At 36.2% G+C, this 23900-nt stretch overlaps 1 protein-coding gene across 2 annotated transcripts in view; it reads right to left on the bottom strand.

Moving 5' to 3' along the window:
• Window positions 1-23900, bottom strand: part of MYO10 (myosin X) — a 242268-nt gene that overhangs the window by 90798 nt on the left and 127570 nt on the right. For both annotated transcript variants that reach the window (XM_056824276.1, XM_056824277.1), the window contains exons 4-12: window positions 19041-19228; window positions 13938-14072; window positions 11329-11453; window positions 10811-10824; window positions 10613-10697; window positions 8578-8681; window positions 2008-2137; window positions 857-975; window positions 124-270 (exon numbers count right to left, since the gene is read on the bottom strand). In XM_056824276.1, the coding sequence (XP_056680254.1) occupies window positions 124-270; window positions 857-975; window positions 2008-2137; window positions 8578-8681; window positions 10613-10697; window positions 10811-10824; window positions 11329-11453; window positions 13938-14072; window positions 19041-19228 (1047 nt within the window). The remainder of the gene's footprint in view (window positions 1-123; window positions 271-856; window positions 976-2007; window positions 2138-8577; window positions 8682-10612; window positions 10698-10810; window positions 10825-11328; window positions 11454-13937; window positions 14073-19040; window positions 19229-23900) is intronic.

The following is a 23900-nucleotide window of genomic DNA, read 5'->3' as shown; positions in this document are numbered from 1 at the left end:
AGAAACAAAAAATCCACCGTGAGCTTGAGAAATCCACTCTAAACTTCAAATAGAAAGGATTTAACAGCAATAGGTTTACATACTGAAGAATTATTGAATACCAGTCTTCTGAAACATACATACCTCAAAGTTTTCAAATCCAAATATGTCTAGGATTCCAATAGATTTGAAGTCATCTTTGCCTTTGATTCTACTGTTAATTTTCTTAATAATCCAAGCAAAACATTGGGAATAAAGTGCCATGGCCATAGAATCTCTGCTATCTGCTGCCTATGGGACAAATCAGACACATTAACCATACTCTATTGATACTTAATGGCTTGTCCTTCTCACTAGACGTATCTATCAGGTATGGTTCAAGTTTACCACACTCCAAAATCAACAGATCCATTCCCAAATTTGTGCAGGGTTTATGTTTCAAAAGTTTGTAACCTGGTACCTTGGAAATTATTTTCCAACAGAAATCTGATGTTGAGGTTCTGAAGTTGGTCCCCCAAATGCCTATTTTAGTGTGAGTGAATTTAACACTAATAGTCCCAGTGAGAATGTAGGGTCTTACAAGAAAGTCACATAGTACAGGAGAGAAGAAAAAGATGGGAAAATACCTTCTTCTTTTCCTTGGCTCAGGAAAAGTCAGGCAAAATTCTGAGAAGGTGCTACGTTAGTATTTGATGTCTTCCTACTTGCTGATACCCTCATCCCAATGTCCCTAATGCCTTCATGTTTCCCTTCATCTTCCAACATGGTACCCCATTCCAAACTGTTTGATTTATCTTTTCTAGACAGTATGCACAGCCTTGCCTTTAATCCATAAATTGACCTAGGGAAAAACTCAGTAACTTTGGCCAAAATTTACTTGTTGTATGTTGAGAGGTGTTAAGATCTCTTCTCCCCTGAGTATCATTGATCTCTGTGTCAAGGCATCAGTTAGCTGTATTGAGTCCAACCCAAGTAACTCTGCAGATCTACCGAGAGCTGCCAAAAAAGAAAAAAAACATCCAAAAAGGTAACAAGTAAAATACTGTGTTTGTACAAGAAGAAAGAGATGATTACTTCTTTTTGGTGTGACAAGGTTATACTAGTGTACACCAAGGTCTTTAACCAGATAATATTCATTAATCAATTTGCCTTGGAAATCAAAGAAGAATGAAACAAGTTCAGCGCTCATATAGGATTTATGCAATTATAATAGGTGACTGGAAAACTTGAAAAACTGTATTTCCCTTTTTTACTTAGAATGATAATTCATGTCCCTTCTATCAGCTAAGGTCACACTGAATTATAGGATTGATAGCTTGAAAACTTTAGAGATCATCTATTCTAAGTCTCTTAGACTAAGAAAAATCTCAAAATCAAAGAGGTTCAAGTGAACTACCCAAGCCTACAGGAAGTGAGGAGTAAAGCCCTGATTGAAAATCCAAGTCTTCTGATAAATTTAAATCTAGTCAAATCACTTCTAAAAGACAGCATTCAAAATGTAACCTTCTATTTATAATATAGAAGTATGGGAAGCTATTGACTGGACAAACAATAGAGAATATTAAGATCTTTCTGAAAAGGCAGTCCATTTTAAAAAATTATTTCAAAAGAAGATTCTAGAATTCCTCTCAATTAATCCTGCCAATTACTAAATATGTTACTAAACATTCCACCTAAAAAACTCCATTCCTGTAGTTAAACAAAAATGCCTAGGCTAAAGGTCATTCATAGCAATGGTCTTCACATAGTTAAGATGGAAGAAACCTTTAGTCTTCTCTTCTAGAAGATCCTTTAGCCTCATCCCATATCCCTAAACACACATTCTATATTTTCAAAGAATTGAGAATTTTAATTGATCCTATCATTAGCAAGAAGGTAGAATTGGAATATGAATTCATTTCTTCTGACTCAAAGACTGGGTCTATTCCTGATTTTTCTCCTACAGATCCAGTAATATTTTTAGTAATGAAGTTTCACACATGGAAACAAGATCCTCACGAGTTAAAAAACAAACAAACAAAACCTTACCTGTTTTGAAAGAAACTTGAGCTCCACCAGCAGTGATGAATTCTATATTTCCAAGATGTAAAATACCAGCAAGTAGTCTAAGAATTTCCCGAACTTCTTCTTTGCTGAACTGCATCACTTCCATTGCAGTCTAGAAGAAAAAAAAATATTGTTTATGGTACCTTCCTCGCCCCTTAAATTGAAGAAGTGGCTAGTGCATCATCATCGAATGACATCTATCATGCATTGGGGTCTGTATAGCAAAGCTAAAGACTGACGATGGAAAATGGGTAGAGAGTTAATATATGCTTTTATAAGTTAACACTAGCAATATGATCCATTAAAAACAAACAGCACATGGAAATAAGTGTTCCATGAGTGCATAGCATTATACAAAGAAATAATGTCTCTTAATTTCCATGGATATTTCTGATGGACCACAATTAATTTCTACACTACTTGGTAAGTGCTTACCCTGTACAATATCCTGATAACCACTTTTGAAATGTTCAGAGAAAAAAATGTTTATTTGTTTGTGGGTTAACACATACATTTGATTATTATTTAATATTTTTAAACCAGATGTGATAATATAACATAAAGGGCTTTACAAAGTGTTGCACGTCACTAGAAAAGATGAGTTGGAGGAGCAGAAACCAGTACAGTAAAAAACTTTTCCAGAGATCTCGAAAATGCCCCAGACTGAATTCTGGTGGGGAAATCTAGAAAGTGTGGCAACGAGTCACGTGCCCAGCCCAGCTGACAGAAAGGTCTATGGACAAGGGAGAAAGGCTTCTGGAAGCACTCTAAAACCCAGGCGGGGGTGCACCATGGGTAAGAGGAGACCCAGGCCCAGAAAGGGCGACCTCCTGACCCATACTGGGGCACTGAGATAGGGACAACTGGAAATCCGCAGCTTTGCTATCCAGTACCTAATTCTGGGTCACAGATTCAAGGTGGACCGAGAATGTGTTCCGAGGTAGGGTGGTCTTGGGCAGTGTCCCAAGAAAAGAGAAGAGCAGAGGCAGCGGCAATGTGGCTCAGACCCAAATATCATTTAATGCAACTAGACCTGCTTAGGGAGGAATACAAGGCAAGAATCCCAAGCTAAAAGAGAACCTATAATTCTGCCATTTTGAACCAACAAAGCTTTCCAGCTGACTGATATGGGTCAGCAGCAATGTAATCTTAAGCAGATCTAAATACAGATCATGGAACTGCAGAGTTCAGACTAGGAAGGGGTGGGGGTGGCTGTAGGGAAGAGAAATATTCAGACTCTGACCTAGATCAGACCACTTTGAGAGCACTGAAAGCTGGCAGGTCCCACAGTTTGTCCATGTGGTTTGGGGACTTAAGACCCCAAGAAAGCAGTCAAAAGAACAGTCCAGAACTTTCTTCCAGAAATATAACAGAGCCCAGTCCTTAGATTAAATCTGAGGTTAAGAAATAGGCTGAAAGAATGCACAAACAACCAAACAAAAACCCACAATAAAAAAGGGGAGGTAGGGATGCTAAAAGACATAAACTCAGAAGACAATGTCTACAAAACATCTACAAACAATTCCTTAGGAAAAAATATAGCTTGGGAATAAATAAAACTAGAATGCTTGAAAGAGATGAAACAAGTTTTTTTTTTTTTAAGTTTTAAAATGGTTTTATCAATGGTATGAGAGTGCTTGAGGGGAAAAAAAGGAAAAGAAATTAAAGCTATGGAAGAAAAGAATGTGTGTGTGTGTGTGTGTGTGTGTAAGTTAGGGAAATTTTTCTCACAATCTATTTTCTTTCATCTATATCAACAAGGTAAAGGAGCATGGCTGACAGTTACACTTCATTTTCATTTGAATTTACTCAAAAGAAAGAACAAACACACATACAGAGTTGAATACAGAAATTACTTTCATTAAACAGATAGTTGAAGAAGAGGGAAAAAGGAGGAAGGAATATCACAAAGTGAGTCAATTAAAGGAAGGATCTGTGCTAAGTAGAACAAACTCAAAGGATGTGCAAAAATATTTATAGCTCTTCTTGAGGTGGCAAAGGATGAGAATTTGAATGAATATCAATGTATTGGCAAATAGATACGTTAAAGAATACAAATGGGATGGAATACCATTGTACTGAACTTTTAGCAGCTTAACATCCAACTAGTATTCCAGAAAAGTACTGATAAAAAATGTTATTTATCTCCTGATAGACATGTGAAAAATTCAGTGCAAAATGAGGCAAAGTATTTCTTGGGCATGGACAATGTAAGTATTTTGATTGAATATAAATGTTTCTAATGGTTTGATCTTTCTTATATTTTCAGATTCTGGAGGAGCGGTATTTAAGGAGTATAATAAAGATGATTAAAAACAAAAGATCTTGATGAATTAAAACAAATAAAAAATAAAGTGTTATGCATTAGTTATTTTTACTGCTATTTTTATCTGTGGAATTTCTATTTCTCAAATAGAGGACACTTTTTTGTTTAATTTGATCAAGATCTTGAGAACTAAATTATTTAAATAAAAAAATAAAATAACAATCAATAGCTTAAACAGGCAATGTTAGATAAATCATAATCTACAAGAGATTTCCTCTTAGAATAATATATTATTTAATATTTTAGGCTCCTTCTCTCAACTAAGAATAAGTAATTTATTTATAATCCCACTGAAACTTGGCACAGTCAGGAAGACAGAGCTCTACTTGCTGTAACATGCACCCTAGTGGCCATAGAGAAAATTGGTTTCAAGGGTCAAAGAGAAAGGAAAAGACTAGGTTGAAATTAAGATGGCACTATATTCACGGAACAATCTATCTTTTAGATCAGAGGTGTCAAATACCCAGCAGTACTTGCAATATTCCTAAGAATACAGGCAGAACCAGATTAATATGTAACTGGGAAATATTTACCAAAATAAATAAATATGATAAAACAGAGATAACTACGTTTTAAAACTAAATCAATATAGTTCGCAGATACTCCTAGGTAAGGATTATTATTTAAATATCACACCACACCTTTAGAACAAAACCCTTTTCTTTAGTCATAGTAAAATCAATCTGGGAAAGGTCTTTTTCTTTATGTAGCCCTCGGAGGCACCTAACCCCTTATCTTTCAAGATTTTAGATTTATAGCAAGAAGGGGCCTTAGAAGTCTACTTCTTTATTTTACCCCTGAGAAAACCGAGGCACAAGGTGGTCACGGGATGTGCATAAGTTTAGGTATGGCTAGCATTTATTTATATTCTCTTCTTTCAATCACCAAAAATAGTCTAGGTTTCCTTATTTCTTCTTTATATCAGATCTTTACAAAAGAAGCAAGCTAACTATTAAGGGCCCTCTCTATGATAGAAGGCTAGAAGCATAAATGAAAATGGAAAGAGACAATTAGAGAGTATCTAGAACATATGAGAACATTTATCAGGGCCTGAAGATATATACTATAGAATATTTAAGGAATGGGAAGGGATTACTCTGGCAGCAGACTAGTTAACAGTCTTGAAAAACCATGAAAGACAGGACAAGTTTCTGTGGGGAACCCTATATAATTTCATCCAAATAGGAAATTCCCAGAGAAGGAATTCACTCATGTGTAACTAGACTGTAATTGTCATCTCTTGAGAGTTGCCTGGGAGTACTGAAAAGTTAAATGTCTTGCTAGTGATAATACAGTTAATATATATCAGAAGAGAAACTTGAATCCAAGTTTTCATGATTTTAAGGCTGCCTCTATCCAATAAAAGCCCGCTGCCCTCTCTCTGTGGTTTACAAAGGGCAAAGGCTGAGCCTATCCTAGGGAAATGAAGGGTGATCCAGGGCATTACAGACCAGGGAGCTTAGGGGTCCACACTTGCGTAGAGAAAACAAGGCATTTGTAAGAAGATTTTAAGATGTAAATAATAATGGCTTGTTGAAGGACATCAGTCAAGTGAATTTAGTTTTATCTGACTGAATGACATATTGACAAGTGGGTAATATAAACAGAAATTGGTACAATGAAGAGAGGACTGAATTGATTTAGAAGACATCAGCTCCAATTTCAGCTCTGTGACACACTTTGCAACATTATAAAAATCACTTAATATCCCTGGGCTGCAATTTCCTTAAATATAAAATAAGGAGACTGGATACGGTAACTTCTAAGGTCCCTTCCAGCTCTAAAACTATGAGCCTAAGACCTGCGAAAGGTTTTTGATTACACTTTGAAAATCCTTAATGATAAAGCCACCAAATAAAAATACCACACAACAAAAACTGGTTTGATGGTTAAATATAAAGCTATGAATAGTTGGTAATAATGTGAGTGATTTCTCTAGGGATATTAAACAGGGAATAGTTTTGGATCCCAGTTAACACACTAGATTTATATAGTATTTTAAGGTTTGTGATTGACATATGTTACAATAGTTGATCCTAACAACCCTGTAGGATTGGTGCTATTAATTATCATTCTCATTTTGCAGACAAGGAAATAGACTGAGTAAGTGGAAATGATTTTTCTCAATTCCAACTCAGATCTTCCTGACTGCAGGTTCAAGATCCAGCCCCTGTACCATCTAGCTGCCTCTGAAAAAATTGGACTAAGAATAGGGGTTTTTTTTAAATTATTTTTAAAATTTTTATTTGTTTGTTAAATTAAAATTTGCAGCTAACTCTACAACCCTCCCCTTGCTGCATCTGAGAAGGCAGCATTTAACAAAAAAAAAGATATATTTATATATAAGAAAAGATATATTTATATATAAAACTATATCTTGCTTATTTGAAAAGATGCTTTTCATAAGATTTGCCATTTATGGATATGATTAAAGTAAATGTTAGGAATGATTTATAAGTAAGACTGTTTTATAACAAAGGCTTTCTGAAACCCAAGTACTACAACTCTTAGATGTATCTGCTTTATTCAAATTTTGATCCAGAGCAAATAATGTACTATGTACACTACTGGCTATAAAGTGAGCTAGAGCTGAGACTGGAATCCAAGTCTTCTGACTAATTCCAATGCATTCTGGTTCAAAATTATCTTGACCAATTAGAAAAGAAATTATGTAAATAAGAATCCAGGATCTAAAAGGACTGAAAAAGATCCCTAAGGAGAGGATATACACTAATTATGTATCATATAACCTTCCTCCGGAAGATGACTGCTGAAATAATTATGTTGTCTACATATTTTGCATTATTTGCATCTTTATTAAAGAAGTGTGTTCATTTTTATCACCAATTTTTTAAAAAGAGAAACTAGGAATATTTCAGAAAAGCATGACAAGGATGATTAAAAAGATGAAAAAGGGGGTCCTATAAAGAAAAGTTAGAGAATAGCCTTATTTAAATTGGAAAAAAAGGAATTATAATGGGAAAAATTTTTATAATCAAGGTATTTATTACTTGTTCTCTTTGTTTTGAGTTAACTGGAATATAAATTACATGAAAATAAGATAATTATTCATGAATGGAAAATGATTGTGCTTATAATAAATGGGATATGATTGGGATACAGGAAATGATTGGGCTTACAATAAAAAGAATATGAATTGGGCTGGAAATTTGATTTCAATGGGACAGGGAACTCTTTCTACCAAAGAAGGTGGGCCAGTTTTCTGCAACTTCAGTCTTAAGAGAGTTGCCTAAGGCACAGAGAGTTTAAGTAACTTGTCCTGCATCACACAGCCAAGTATATATCAGAAGTGGGATTTGAACTCTGGGCTACCTAACTATCAGGCCACCTCTCTCACACAGCAACTCTAAATGAAAGGAAAAGGAGAAATTTCAGTAGCAACTTCTTTGAATACCAATGTAAGAAAACACTGAAGTGAGAAAGTATGGTTTTTTATGACTACAAATCTTTATTTTAAAATAAATGTGCTTGTCCACAACTTAAGAATTTGTCCTCTAGTATGGTTTTGTGGCAAGTGGACTGGTCTCCTCTTATCAAAAGATCCAAACAAGTTCAAGCTTTACCACCTATTAACCTTGGGAAGAAAATAATTTAACTCTTCGTGAATTAGTTTTCTTACCTATAAAATAAGGAAAATATATGACAACAAATAATTTTAAAGAAAACATGTTGTTAATGGTAAAGAATTTTGTAAATATGAAATATTATTAATAGAGTAGTTCATTATATCTCAAAGTTCCAGTTAATTCCTGTTTTTAAAGCCATGTAAAAAAAGGTCACCCAATTTCTGAAGGCAAATTTAGGGAGAAAAAAAGAAAAGAAAATACCTCCCATGAATGTTTACTGATTAGTCATTATTTCTGTTTCTACCTATGTAACTAATCATACACTGTATTGGAAAGTAAGAAAGTTGTGTAATTAGAAGTATATACCCTTGAACTACAATTCCCAGCATCCCACTTTAGTCCTCATGTTACATCCTTACATTTTGGAGATAAAGTGTCTGTAACCCCGCCCCTTTGTCTCTCTTCTGTGAATCTCATCAGGAAAAACTGCTCTTTACTCAGGCTTTACTTTGTTCTTTCTATTTCCTCTCCTTCAAATGATTATTACTAAATCTTATAAAATATAATACTTTGAGTTATTGGATATTAATTTTAATATCACAAAGTTTTATTTTAATTCCTATTAGAAAAATAACTTACAATGACATCTTTGAAGGATTCTTTATCATTGATTGTCTCATCTGCTACACACCCAGACTGATTCAAGTAGTGGTAATGTTCCGGCCCAGATAAATAAAATTCTTCTGCAGAATAAAAAGAGGGAAAAAAATTTTAGCCCACAATTTTTATTAATTCAGCTGATCCCGAGGGTACACAACAAAAAAGGATTTCTTTCTGTCATTCAAAACAGCAAACTAAGTATACCTCACTAATATCTCTTCACTAAAATAATTTATAGAAAATAATGATTTGGATCAAGTATATTTTTATACATCAGGATGGTAGAACATAGTAAAGTCGGTGTAGTATTAAAGGCCAAGGAAGTGTACTAGGCACTAGGGATACAAAGCAAAAATTAAATAGTCCTTTTGCTCGAGGAACTTAATAGTCTTATAGGAGGAATAATATGTATAGAGAAACTAAAATGCAAAATACATATAAAGTAAATATTGAAGGGAGGGTATAAGCAACTGGGAAGGGAAGAGAGTAGGGTTTTGGGGAAGAAGTGACACAAAGCCAAGCTCTGAAGGAAGCAAGGGATTTTAAAGTGGGAAGATGTGCATTCCAGGAATTGGGGATAGCCTGGGGCAAAGACATGGAGACATCACCCGTAATATTAGTGAACAGGAAGCAAGACAATTTAGATGGGTTGTAGAACACGTGAAAGGAGGCATTTATGCATATAATCACAGAAATAAAGACAAGATAGATTATAAAGGGCTTTAAAACCTAAACAGCAGCATCTATATTTTATTCCAGATAAGAGGGAGCCAAGGGAGCTTCTTGAGCAGTAGAGTTACAAGAACAGCCCTGGGATATATAGTAGTAGTTATTACTCAGACAACCATGTGCACGGGAGAGGGAGGGAGTGCTTGAATCAGAGTGGAGACTCATGTTTGAGAGATGTAGTGTGGAAGCATCTTGTTAGAGGTAAGGCAGAGTTGAAGAAGAAAAATTTGAGGATGACTTCCCAAGACTGTGAGGAGCATCCTGGGGGCAGGAAGACTCAGCTCTGTGAGTTCAAATCTGACCTCAGACATTTATTGGCTGTGTAGCCCTGGGCAAATCTCTTAAACTACTTGCTCAGTTTCCTCATCTGTTAAATGAGCTGGAGAAGGAAATGGTAAATGGCTCCAGTATCTTTGCCAAGAAAAACTCAAATGGGATCATGAAAAGTTGACCAAAAATGACTGAACAACAAGGCTCCTGGGTTCAGGTTTTCTCACTGAACCTGTTGGCTATTTCTTAAAAATCTTTTTCTTTCAAAGTTCAGCTAAAGTTCTGCTTTGTACATGAAGCCTTTCCTGTCTTCTGATGCTAATTCTCTACACCTCCATCACTATCAAAACAAACAAACAAACAAACAAACCAAAAAAAACCCACACACATACACAGAGAATTTTCATTTAGTTCACATACACATTGTATCCTCAGGTAAAATATATGCTTCTGGAGGGGGAAAAATGCTATTTACTTCTCTCCTTCCCCTATATTTTGTCACTATGTTCCCAGGGATGAGCATAATGCTTGGTGTAGGCATTTAATGAATGTTATTAAATGATCCACTAATATTGGTACTACCATATATATACAGTGTTTTTGTTAAGAAACAAAAATATTTTACAAGTGAAAAACACCATGTAAATGTTAGCTTTTATGATTAGAAAATAACAAATTAATTAGTTTCTGTTTGCTTCTACAAATGTTGGAAAGCACATTATTCATGTGTCATAACAAAAAAAAATCAATTTCAACACTTTTATTTTCAGAAATATCCTTTGAATTAGAGATCCTCAAAAAGAAAAAAAAGGGCAAAAGTCATGGAGATTCCGGATTTCTTGTCAGTCTCCTACCTATGTTAACTGGCACTTAAGTAAATTCAATGTTCTATTTTGAAAAAACACCTTATTACTCTACCAATAGATTTCTTAAAGTTTTCTAATAACTTTTCTTTGATTATTGATTTTTTAAAAATGGAAGACAGCTTACACACACATGTGTTTCTGTCACTCACCTTTGTCTTCATTGTCTAGTCCTGCCAGCAGTGCATAGAATACGTGATAATTCCTTTCCCCTGGATTCTGTCTTACCACTCGGTTCTGTGAAAATATATTAAATTTACACTGTTTTCCCCATGTTAATTTCCATAAATTTACAATCTTTTCAAAACAAAAATGAAGCAGAATGTAAACTGAGCCAAAAGTAAACTTACTTTTTCTAATAAATCTTCATTTTGAAAGAAATTTCAAGTCAAGGAAAAATCAGGAATCTGACATGAATTTTATCTGAAATCTTCCATTCTTTATTTTCATTCAACACATTCCCTCTGACATCTGTTATTTGTGTTGCCAGAACACAAATGAAACCTAAAATAAGACTAGTTCATCCAAATTCAATTGCAAACATGGTAAGTACTAGAAAGTCAAGTCAAATGATGTGACACTAGATTTTACCACCTATGTTTTTATGGTTAATTATGAGCACAGGATTTATGATAATGACACCAGCTACCAGAGCTTTCTAAAGAACAATTTGTTCTTAACCGTGTGCACTAATTAAGTAGTTCAATTCTGCTTACTCTAAAATCAACTATTTAAAGCCGATCCAGAGAAGAAGCCAATGTTTCTCTTTCTTCTTTCCTTCCATTACTGGGACAATCCAGTAACAGCAGCGGCTCCTTCCTATTTATCAAGGTTAAATAGAGAAGAAATAAAAAGGAAAACAGGATACAATCTACAATTCTTCCTCCTTGAATATTTCCCTTCTCACAGATGTTCAGCTGAATAAACTTCCCAAAGCGACTGGAGTTGTTGTTGTAAACAGTCTTTGCATTACCAAAAGCTTCCATAATTGGGCTGTGAAATGAGAGGGTGGCAGAAAGGGTTAATTAGGAGCAGAAGTAAAAACAATAAAATCTCCTCTTGCCCTTCCCCAAATGTCATCTCTACAGAAACCAGGAACAAATATTACCCCCACACAGGTGCTACATCCTTTGTTTTTAGCCCATCTTAGAACTGGCCCTGACATAGCAAGAACTATTATTATTATTATTATTATTATTATTGGGGTATGGATCTGTGACATCATTATTAAGGAATTCTCCACATTAAAACTTCCAATACCAATGAAAACTTGCCTGCAACTTAAGAGACTTGTGTGGGGTACCTAGATAGAGGGTAAGTGGTCACTCAGCTAGAATGTGTCAGAAAGCAAAGCTTGGGGGCAGCGATGTGGCTCAGGGAATTGAAAACTAGAGACAGGGTGTGTGTGGGATGTCCTGGGTTCAAATCTGGCCTCAAGACCCTTCCTAGCTATGTAACCCTGGGCAAAGCACTTAACCCCCACTGCCTAGCCCTTACTGCTTTTCTGCCTTAGAACTGATACTTAGTATTAATTACAAGATAGAAGGTAAAGGTTTAAAGAAAAAAGAAAGAAAAGAAATCAAGGATGGAATCTAGGCTTTCCTAACTCCAAAGAGAGCACTCCATACACTATACCATGTCACCTCTTAGTGAATAGCTTTATTTTGAGAAATGAGGTAATTAAATGGTATTTAAATTAAGAAATACTTTGAGAACTCATTAGTTTGAGTAGTTATAAAAAAATCAAAATGAACAATATTTTCTGTATAAATTAACATAAATCTATACCTAGTCATGAAGCAAACAATAGGGTAGGCAAAATTTTTAAAATAAAAATTAATACTATAAATTACCATAAAAATTGATATGAGCTGCTATAAAACGCATCACTGTGGATACTGATAACAAGATATAATTTATTTTTTCATACATTGAACAAGTATTTGATAACTGACTACAGTGTGTCAGATACCTCTCCCATGGAAATTATAGGATAATACAAAAAAAGCATACAAAAATATAATTATGTATACATTTACAACAAACTGTAACAGTAGGATTTAATGGTAGAGGTTCATAAGAATATTCTTCGAGATTATTTCCTACAAAGACTTCATGGAGAACACAGGATAGGTAGGAATGACATATGTGCAGAATGACTCACATATATTTCTGAATATATGCAGTCATAAAGTGCATTTATTTTGCTTTACTATGAAAATCGGTTACAAGGAATTTTCTTGTTCTTTTCTCTTTTTTTTCCCAATTGGATAGAGGTGAGTGAGAGTGGGAGAAAATATTTATTAATTTTTTTATATTAAAAAAAATGAAGGAAGGTAAGGAAGCTGCAGGTGTGGGACATTGTGGACACCTTCAGATGAAGTCCCTCTACTGTTGGTTTGACTTAACTGGTTTACATTCTTATAAGAGAACAGTAAATGAGGATAAATCTTTAACGTAATGTAAAAGCCAATCAAAGAGCAATAAAGCTCATTAAAAAAAAAGAATATGTGTGGATGGAGGGTTGGGGAGGAAGAGAGGAAGGTCAGGGGTTTTGAGGAGAAGAGCATGTGCTCAAAGTCACAGAAGTGAGGAAGCACTGGAGGTGTGCAATTTCTAGTGTGAGAAGAGAAAAATGAAAAATAAGGCTGAAAAGAGCAGCTGGGGGGGCTCAGTGGATAGAGTACCAGCCATGGGAAAGGAAGACTTCTCTTCCTGAGTTCAAATCTGGCCTCAGATCCTTACTAGCTATGTGGCACTGGGCAAGTCACTTAATTCTGTTTGCCTCAGTTTCTTCATCTGTAAAATGAACTAGAAAAGGAAATGGCAGTTTCCATTCCAAAAAAGCTCCAGTATCTTTGCCAAAAATCCCAAATGGGGTCATAGAGAATCTGACATGATAGAAAACAACTGGACCACAAGGCCAAAGAGATGATTGAGACCCGAACATGGAAGGCTTTGGAATGCAGTGCTGAGATCAAACTTGATTGTAGTATAGTGAAAAGGGCACTGGATTGAAAGTTGCAGGTCTCCAAGGGCTATTAGTTCTTGCTACTTACTTTGTTATATGCTCTTATTTAAATGTCTGAGGCTCAGTTTTCCATCTTTCAATGGGGGGAGGGTACAATTGAACAGAAAATGCCCAAGATCTCTTCTGTTCTGAAGACCACAATTATTAGGTAAAAAAATTAAATGCTTCCAATTGACACGGTCTATGAGCATAAAAAGTGAACTGTCTTTCACTAATGAGGGCCAGTGTCATCTTCAAACAGCTGATGCTCAACAATTGAAATTTTTTGCTTGTTAATCTATCCTATTCTCTTTGAAATGTTGAAGGAAGCATGGTAGTAGTTCCTACTATCGCTACTAACAACAGAAGGGACCTGCCTTTCTAACAGAAAAGTTCAGGATACAACTCTGAAACTTGTAAAGCATTTTGATATGAAAAGAGAAGAATTAAATTTAGTTTAAAAATACCTGCTTTCAAGAATAGCTTGCTCGACACAGGCTGTCTTCTCCTTAATTGATAAATCCAAAGAGTGCTGGCTGATGGCAGACAGGAACTTGAGGATCAGCTTAGTGCTTTCTGTTTTACCTGCTCCACTTTCACCACTGAAAGACCAAAATAAATATAAGGAAAGATAGGGTGCTCTACTACTCACCATAAGTGCCATAATATAAAACCGGTAAGTGGAAAAGCGCTATTTCTGCAGCTAGCAATATAGCTTCTATCATTCATTATATTCTCTTTTATGGTGATGAAATGAAAGTTCTTAATAATGAAAAAGACAATACTATGGAAGTCATATGACATAAAAACAAAATTTATCCCTTCCTGCCTCCTTCCAGGGTGGCCAAAGCAACATGGCTGTACAAATGTATTTGGGAGCTTTGGGGAATAAAGTATAAGCCATGATTTATGTATTCAAAGGACTTAGAATCCAGCTGGGTAATGAGATAAACACACATGAAACATTTGTCAAACAAGACAAGATAGCACATAATTCAGCACTAAATTGAGCAATATAAGTATCAAAGTGGAAAGGTCCAATAAATAGGCAGTTGGTGGTGTAAGCTGGGAGCTCAGGACAGACTATTATTATCATCCCTGTCTGATCTTTTAGACTGCTTTCATTTTTATAACAACGATGGAACATTTTCCTTACATTAAATATGTGACTGGTTTTAATACTGATGTGTTAACAGAAAGATCATCAGTTTCTTGCATTAGAATAACATATGCTCGATCTTATAGTGCGACAGGGATGTGATTGGGGTTTTGATGTTAAAGGATCACTCTACTGCAAATATGAATAACGCAGAAATCAAAGTTTTGAACAATGATACATATATAGTGGAACTGCTTGCCGGCGTTGGGAGGAGGGAAGAGGAGTAGGAAAAATCATGAATTGTGTAACCATGGGAAAATATTCTAAATTAAAAATTAAAAAAGTAAATAAATGGATAAATAAAAAAAAGATCATCAGTTTCTACTTAATGGATAACTCATTAGAATATTCTATTGCTAAATGGCAAATATTAAGTTTTTGGTTTAAAAAATTATTTTTATTGTAAATAATAATATATTTTATTATATTTAAAAATAAATTTCAGAATGATTCAAAATAGGGAACATGTCAAATTATTTCAGAAAATTAACCTCAAAGAGGAAACTAATATGAAAAGTAGCTTGGGAGGGTCTTCTATCTATCCTTATTAATTTTCCATTTTCCATTTTCTTAGACTTGTTCCCCATGGAGACATTTCTTCAACCCAAGAAGGAGACAGAAAAACTTTGGAATAGAAAAAAGAAAAAGCAGGGTTGGGGCTTTTTTAAAACTACAATACCTTTCAAATACAAAGTATCTCAATTGATACACTTTACAAATCAATTCTCAGCTTAACTTTTTAAATTTATGAGTATTCATGCTAGGTGACTATGTCAAGATGACTTGAAACACAGAAAGAATTCAAATATTTATGTGACAAATTTAATTTTGTTATAAATTCAAGTCAAGATATTTTAATCTTTCTGGGCCTGAGTTTACTTATCTGTAAAATAGGGCATTAGAGGAGAACAATTAACATTAATCAGGCAATTTTTACTATATATAATCACTTTTTGCAAAGTCTATGATGCATAGTAAGAATGTGATAATTAAGGGGAAGCTGGGTAGCTCAGTGGATTGAGAACAAGGCCTAGAGATGGGAGGTCCTAGATTCAAATCTGGCCTCAGACACTTCCCAAGTGTGTGACCCTGGGCAAGTCACTTAACCCCCATTGTCTAGCCCCGTGATGGTGAACCTATGACACACGTAGCCATTTTTGATGATATGCAGCTGTATATAGAGAAGTATGGGGCTGCATGCCGAGAAGGACATTTTTTCCCCCCAAAGTGACACACCACCTGAGTTATGCTCATTTTTTTTTGCCGGATTTTGACACACCAAGCTCAAAAGGTTGCCCATCACTGGTCTAGTCCATACCACTCTTCTACCTTAGAACCAATACACAGTATTGATTCTAGGGTGGATGGTAAGAGTTGTTTTTTTGTTTTGTTTTGTTTTTTTAAAGTGATAATTAATGTGAAAGAGAGGATGCTTTTAAAATAATAAAAATGAGTATGTCCACAAGAGGGCACTTTATGCTCAAGGAAATCTAAATTGAAATAGCTTGGTTTCTATTAAACTTTTTTTTTAAGTCATAGCAAAAATTCAAAAAAGAAATTTGTATTAATGAGTAAAATATTTTTATTTGAAATCTCTCCTGAGTCTGAATATTTACTGTAGTTACAATGTTCATGTTTGTATTATACAATAGAAGCTTTCTACAGTTGACAGTAATATTTAATTAAAATATAATTAATGCATAAGTATAATAATTACATTCTGAGTTTTTCCTATAGAAGTCAGAAGTTACTCTATCAGATAGATTTGTGGTCTCTCACTTTTTTCCCCTATTCAGATCAATTATTAGTTATTTAGGTATTTAATAAACCAAGAAGCTGAAACAAGCATAAACAGTATAAAAAACCTGGGACCTCTATTCAGGAAGACCCGGATTTGAATTCCTATTCTGTTATTTAGCCATGGCCATGGCTACTCAACCTCGTTGAGTTTGTTAGGCCCAGTGAGACAGTTAGATCCTGTAAGTCAGGAGAGAGAGCCAGGCTTGGATTTCAGAAGGCCCATATCTGAATCTTGCCTCAGATACTTTATTACTGGTGTAACTTTGGACAAATCACTTAGCTCTACCAGCTCAATTTTCCTCATTTGTAAAACGAGAATAAAGATAGCATGTGTTGCACATTTGTCTTAAAACCCATCTAGAAAAAGAACAGTCCCATAATTGACTCTTTCACAAATATCCTTTAGCAAAATGCCATGTTCCTTAATTGAGCAAATTCTTTGGACTCCATACCAGTTCACTCTTTAACCCAATGGAATGGAGTTCAGGAAAAGGCAAGATCTACACCTTGGACCTGAACCAAAAGTCTCAGTTGCTTTAGACCCTAAAGACAGAATTAGCACAAAGTTCCAATATAAATAACTGAAATTAAACTCTGATGGCAGTAAGATACAATAAAAGAAAAGAAACTTAGACTTGGCCAGGGGATAGTAGTTTGGGGGAAAATAGGGGGATCTAGGAAGATTTCGTTTTCAAAAGAGATTTTAAAGGAAATGCATTTTAATTACTTTCGAGTACATGATGCAACTTACTTTTCACGGATTCTTCCAAGAAGAGAGATCTGCTAGTTTGTTTTAAGGAATGAACAGCATTCATTTTAATAGCATTTGTATGTTAGAATCTTTTCCCCCTCCCACCAAAAGTAGATCCTATAAAAATTATTAACAGATTCTTTTTTCCCCCGGTAATTTTCTGTAGTAGAAGCTTAGGAAACTTTTTTCCCTAGGAAATACAAAGTTGAGAGTGTTGGGGAGAGAGAGCTTGGTCACGGAGTCCAGATGAGTTAGTTTCAAGTTTTGCCATTGACACACTCTGGCTGGCAGGTGCGCCCGGGCAAGCCAGTCTCTCTCTCAGGGAACCCTGGCAACTCTCCACACCTGTAAAGTGGATCTGCACTGGTCGAGAGAGCTGCCTCCAGGATAGGAAAGTGGGGCATACCTGGGAAGGGATCTCCCTTCCAGATACAGATCTAGAGTGGTTCTGGACACAGGCTGATTTAGCTTGGGTTCACTCGGTCAGTACGTGGATCAACCTAGGTCTTGAATCTGTCTTTTTGACTCTTATGCTACTTTGCTAAACCAAGCTGCCCTCCAAACTTCAGGATTGCTTTTCAAATTGTTAAAGATTCTGAAATGAGTCCTAATTAGTGAGGCATTATTGCACTGATGAGTTACCTCGGTCAAATATTAATGACATGCCATTTTGATTCAACCAAACCTCGGCCCTAAAATAGAAGCTGCTTGGGAATAACATTGTTGAGTGGTAAGAAGAGAAGACAGAGGGGCAGTTAGGTGGCTCACTTGATAGAGAGCCAGGCCTACACATGAGGGATCCTGGATTCAAATCTAACCTCTCACAAATGGGGGCAAGTCACTTAAGCCCCACTGCCTAGCCCTTACCATTTGTCTGCCTTGGAACCAATACTTAGTATTGATTCTAAGATGGAAGGTAAGGGAGCAGGAGAAGGAGGAGAAACTACAAAACTAGTGTGCAGGTACATGTTCTAAATAATGCGCTTTATTGAGTTGGTTTCACCAAGTGAAAAAAGAGGAGGGTACCTTTCATGGATGAAACAAGAGAATTGAAAAAATGAAATCAATGTGTGTTAATAAAAGTATCTGGCAATCCCCGAGTACCAAATGGCTTCCATTCTGTTGTCCTGTCTGGGCATAGTTGAGGCTGCCAAAAAAAATCAATGAGAGATGGGGTGTATGTGTGAGGGCAGAAGTTGGCTCTATAAGTGTGAAACACTTTCAAGTTGGAAGTTCTAGAGGAACAACAGTATTGAAGAGAGCAAAAGAAACACTACTCAGATTCTCATAAAGTTAAAGAGCAATTAAAGTCACGCAATGAAAGAAATAGGGTAGAATAATTATCTTTAGTTAAATAACTAACAGGTTATGGATGTTTCTTTTCAAATGAGCTCCCCAAAGATCTTTTGATAGATGCCATTTTCAAGCCTAGTTAAAAACAGATTATCAAACTGTTCAAAAAGGCACGTCCAAGTTTGAAAGAAGGGGGAAGCATTTATAATGAAAGGAAATATTAATTCAAAAGGCAATACTATGTGGGTGTAAACATATTTTTTTCCATTAAATTATTCTATAAAGTATGTAAGCAAAGCATATTTTCTTTCACAGGATAATTGGAGCATGTGGTGACACTGCATCCTCAGAGACCCAGTAATAAAAGAGGTTTATGGGAAAATAGACAAAGAGTATTTTTTGAAGCTAACTTCGTTTCATTCTTTCCTGTCATTCCCTCCCCTACTGCCCTACGCCCCCAAATCTTTGGCCCCTTTCCCCAGGCTACATTACGATGATGCTCTCCTCCCATTATTCTGTTTAAGCAACACAAGCTGACCATGAATTATTAAAGTCACATCCATTTACCTGATGAGAACACACTGGTTGTCATGACGTTTCCACAGGCAGCGGTAACATTCATTAGCAACTGCAAAGATGTGAGGTGAAATCTCTCCCATGTGGTGCCTGCTGTAGTGCTCCATTGTGGACTGGTCGTACAGACCAGGAATGGTCTTGTAAGGATTCACCGAGGCAATAATGGAACCGATATAGGTCTGGAAATACATGCAGAGGAGAAACACAGTGATTTCACAGGCCTGCAGGTGGCCCACTTACAAGAGCCATCCAGAACTTTAGCTTTCCGTTCTTGAAAATGGAACCTCAAGAAGACACAGAAAGAGCCACAAACTTTAAAGGATGATGTAAATTCTAGATTTTGTTACAAGAAAACTAGGGAGCCAGAGCCAGAGATGCTGGGTTCAAATCTAACCTCAGATACTTCCCAAGCTGTTGTAACCCTCAGCAAGTCACTTAACCCTCATTGCTCTTCTGTCTTGGAACAGATACCTAATATCAAGACACAAGGGAAGGGGTTGAAAGAGGAAAAGGGAGAAGGAAAGAAAGAAAAAGAGAAAAGTTTAACCCCTGAGCGCTTTGACAAATTCTCACAGAGCATGCCCCCCAAATCCACAAGAGAGATATATAGCTTGAATGTATATAACCTAATAAAGAATGCAGTTTGTAGAACTACTGAAAATGGCTTCTGAATTAAACCCGGGTTTATTTCTATCCAACATTTTTAGAGGATATAATTATATACTGTACCTCCTCTTAACCTCATCTTATCTCATGCCAGCAAACTACCGCATGCTTTAAAAGGTTCTTTTGTTTTTTACTCATTTTCATTGTTTCCAACTTTTTGTGATCCTATTTGGGATTTTCTTGGCAAGGATACTGGAATGGTTTGCCATTTATTTCTCCAGCTCATTTTACAGTTGAGGAAACTGAGGCAAACAGGGTGAAGTGACTTGCCCAGGGTCACACAGCTAGTAAATATCCACAGTTAGGTTTGGACTCAAGAAGATGAGTGTTCCTGACTCCAGACCTGGTGCTTTATCCTTTGTACCACCCACTGCACAGAAGTTATCTAATCTAGTTCCCATTCCAATATATGCATGTCATCTAAAACCCCTCAAGGAAAATGCTCATCTAGCTTCCTATTTTAAATTTCCAGTGATCATAATACTAGTACCTTACAAGGCGCCCAATCCATGGTTGGGATGCTCTAAGTGTTAAAAAGTCTGTTCATGCATGAAGCCTCCTTTTTGGATGATTTTAAGTTGTCATTAACCTCAAAGGCAGCTAGTGGGTAGTGCTGGGAATATTTGAGTTCATATCTGGCCTCTTAAACCCTTACTAGTTGTATGACTTTGGGCAAGTCATATTTGCCTCAGTTTCCTCAGCTGTAAAATGGAGAAAAGAGGGTGCCAGATAGGGACTTTAGATTAAGCCCACAGTTTCAGGGCAAGACACGGTGGATGATCCGGAAAATAAAAGTGAGAAGAATTGCTAAAAGGGTAGGAGAACAAAGAAGGGGGTCATGTAATGAAAACCCCGAGAAGGGAATATCCAGGAAGAGGGAACAGTGAAAAATGTCTAATGTTACGAGATAGATGATTACTTTGGAGAAAAGTGGTTACAGTGGATAGATTGGATCAAAAGTTAGGCTGCAAAGGGTTAAGAAATGAGGGGAAAAAGGAAATTAAGATATAGGAAGGACGATAGCCCAAGGGGAAGACTCAGTCAAATGAGGATTTTTTTTAAGGACAGGGGAAACACTTTGATATGTTTGTAGGGCACAGGGAAAGAGCCTGTGGACAAAGCTGAAGATTAAAGAATAAGAGGAGATGATTGTGAAAGAAAAAGGCTGGAAGAAAACTGAGGGGTTGAGATTGGGGTATTGGCAGACGAACAGGTCTTGGAAATAAGTCCACCTGTCTAGTAAACTCGAGTACAGGAAGGGAAAATGGGGAATGATATCAAGGGATTCTAAAGACAGAATAAGGGAGAGATGGAAGCTCAGAGTGAACGGCATCTCTTTCTTACTCTGCAAAGTATAAGGCAAAGTCTTCTGTCAACACCGAAAGGCTAAGAATGGTGTGGGAAGAGGAGGTCTGGAACAGCCACTGTGGATCACAAAAAAGAAACTCAAGTGAAGAAGAGGACAAGAATTGCCTTTTGACAGTGAGAACCAAGTTGAGAGTAGGTAACACATTTTAGTGGATAAAGTCAACAAGGATGTGTAACGTTCTCCAGAACTTTTCAGCAGTCCAAGAGGAAAGATGGCGGTGAGGGTGGAAGCAGGGGAAGGTAATCCAAGGCTGGAATCTGACAGGGTATGCCAAGACAAAAACATAAAAGAGGAAAAACAAATACAACACCACTCCATGATTTATAAAATGTGTTTTCCCTACGTTGTTAAAATAAATGAATAAAAATAATATCTTTCCTAGAAACTGGTAACTTGCTTTCTTGTTTCTGCGGTAAATGGAATTTATATTTTGGTTTGGCTAAGTCTAATCTGCACTGGATTTACTCAGGCTCTCTTTCTCTCTCCCCACTCTCTAAATTACAAATTATATAAATAAGGCCAAATTTTTTCTTAAAGTCACAGTTTAGCACATCAGTCTGGTAATAACTTAAGATATCATCTACCAATCATATTTCTTTTTTTTTTTAAGTGCACAACCTATGATTACATGTTTATGCTACCTCTAAAAAGGACAGCATTATATTTAAAATATTGGCGTGGTTTACTATAAACTCCACCCCACACAAGTTATAGTTTCTTTTCAAAAGGCTTCCTTCTTTATAGTTACTATAATTAACATATCATAGCATGCACTGCTTCAGTAAGTCAACTGAACAGAGAACTGATAAACTCTGACTACAAAACAAAGCATACTTTTTTTCTATTTATTTTTCTAGTTACCTTTTTTTTTTTGGTTTGTTTGTTTTTTGCAACACGGCCAGTACAGAAATAGGTTTTGTCCAACTTCACATTTGCTTGCCTTATCAATGGCTAGGGGCAGGTATGGAGGGAGGGGAAAAAAGTTGGAACTCAAATTTTTAAAGAGTATAAATAATAAAAAATTAGAAAGAAATAATTCAATTAAATACACACATTCATTAGTGTCGTCAAATCAGCAAGCATTTATTAAGGGCCTACTGTCTGTGTGGGGTTGTGGGGTTTAAGGAGATGGGAAAAGTGAGTCACTGTCAGATCTGCACTTTAGGAAAGATCACTTCTTAAATGAATGGAGGAGAGACTGAAGTGGGAAAAGAGTCGTGGGAGGGACACTGGTTAGCAGATTAATAGACCAGGAAAGAGGTGATATGAGTCTGGAACAGGATAGTGGCAGTACCAGAGAAGAAAGAGTTATTATGAGAGATGCTGAAAAGGTCTTGGCATCTGATTAAATATGGAAGGTGAGGGAGGTAGAAGATTGGAAGATAACACTTAGGTTATGAACCTGGTTGACTAGAAAGATGGTGCCCTGACAGAAAGAGGCAATTTAGGAAAAGGAAAGGGCTTGGGAAGAAAAATAATGATTCCATTTCAGACATGTTAAGTTTAAGATGTATGTGAGGCAAATGGTGTGTGTGAGAGACAGACAGACAGACAGAGAGGCAGACAGACAGAGGGGAAGAGAGGGAGGGATAGAGAAAGGAGAGAGAGACAGGAGAGAGGGAGGGAGGAAGAGAGAAAGAGAGGAGGGAGGGGAGGGGGTAAGGAGAGAGAGAGGGAGAGAGAGAGAGAGAGAGAGAGAGAGAGAGAGAAAGAGAGAGAGAGAGAGAGAGAGAGAGAGAGAGAGAGAGAGAGAGAGAGAGAGAGAGAGAGAGAGTGTGTGTGTTAGTTGGGCAAGTAAATGTGAAACGTCAATATAGAGAGGACAACTGAATTTAAAGGCTACTGAAAAGGACCAAGTAAGGAAGATAACCAGGAGAGAAGATTTATCAGCAAAACCTAGAAAAGAGAGAATATCCAAGAGAAGTGGGTGGTTGACAGTAAAAAGGATGAAGAGATGTCAAGAAGAATAAAGAGCTAGGTAACAGTGGATAGAGAACCAGGTCTGGTGATGGGAGGTCCAGGATTCAAATATGACCTCAGACCCTTCCTAACTATGTGATTATGGGCAAATCACTTAATCCCCATTGCCTAGCCCTTATTACTCTTCTGCTTTTGGAATCAAAATTTAGTATTGCTTCTAAGACAGAAGGTAAGGGCTTTAAAAAAAAGGCATAAAAAAGACGAAGAAAAGGGAGATTTGTCAATTAATAGATCATTGGTAACTTTGGAGACAGTAGTTTCAATTAGATGATGAAGTCAGAAGCCAGATTGAAGAGAGTTAAGAAAAGAATGAGATGAAAGTAGAGAAACCAGTTGTAGACAATATTTTCAAGGAGTTTAGTCAAAAAATAAGAAAAGATATGGGATGATAGCAGGAATGAATGGATGAAGTGAGGGATTTTTCTGAGGATGGGAAAGATATGATCACGTTTGTAAGCAACAGAGAAGCGGAGAGTAGTCAGAAATAGATTTTGCTTATTTTTAATTCCTAAAGATACAAATTCATGCTATATCCATTATTTAATGATTGAAAACACCATCTGATTCAGTATAACAAAATGCAGCTCTCTTGAAAAAGGTATGTCCCATGCATATTAACATTTTGTAAAGTTATAATAGATGTAACTACAGAGAAAAATGTTCATTGAGTGCCTAAGTATTTATAGCTAGCAAGGCAGAAAATGTGGGGAGACATATATACTTGCCTATTTGACAGTGTTTAGAAATTTGATGTGTACAAAATTAAAACTGTGTTCACAGATGATATCAGGATTCATTAAAGGGTCCTATTCATAGGTAGTACTGTATTTAATTAA

The sequence above is a fragment of the Monodelphis domestica genome, chromosome 3 (genome assembly GCF_027887165.1).
Source record: "Monodelphis domestica isolate mMonDom1 chromosome 3, mMonDom1.pri, whole genome shotgun sequence".
Lineage (NCBI taxonomy): Eukaryota > Metazoa > Chordata > Mammalia > Didelphimorphia > Didelphidae > Monodelphis > Monodelphis domestica.
The sequence above is the reverse complement of the archived record's forward strand: the minus strand, read 5'-3'. Positions and strand labels throughout refer to the sequence as shown.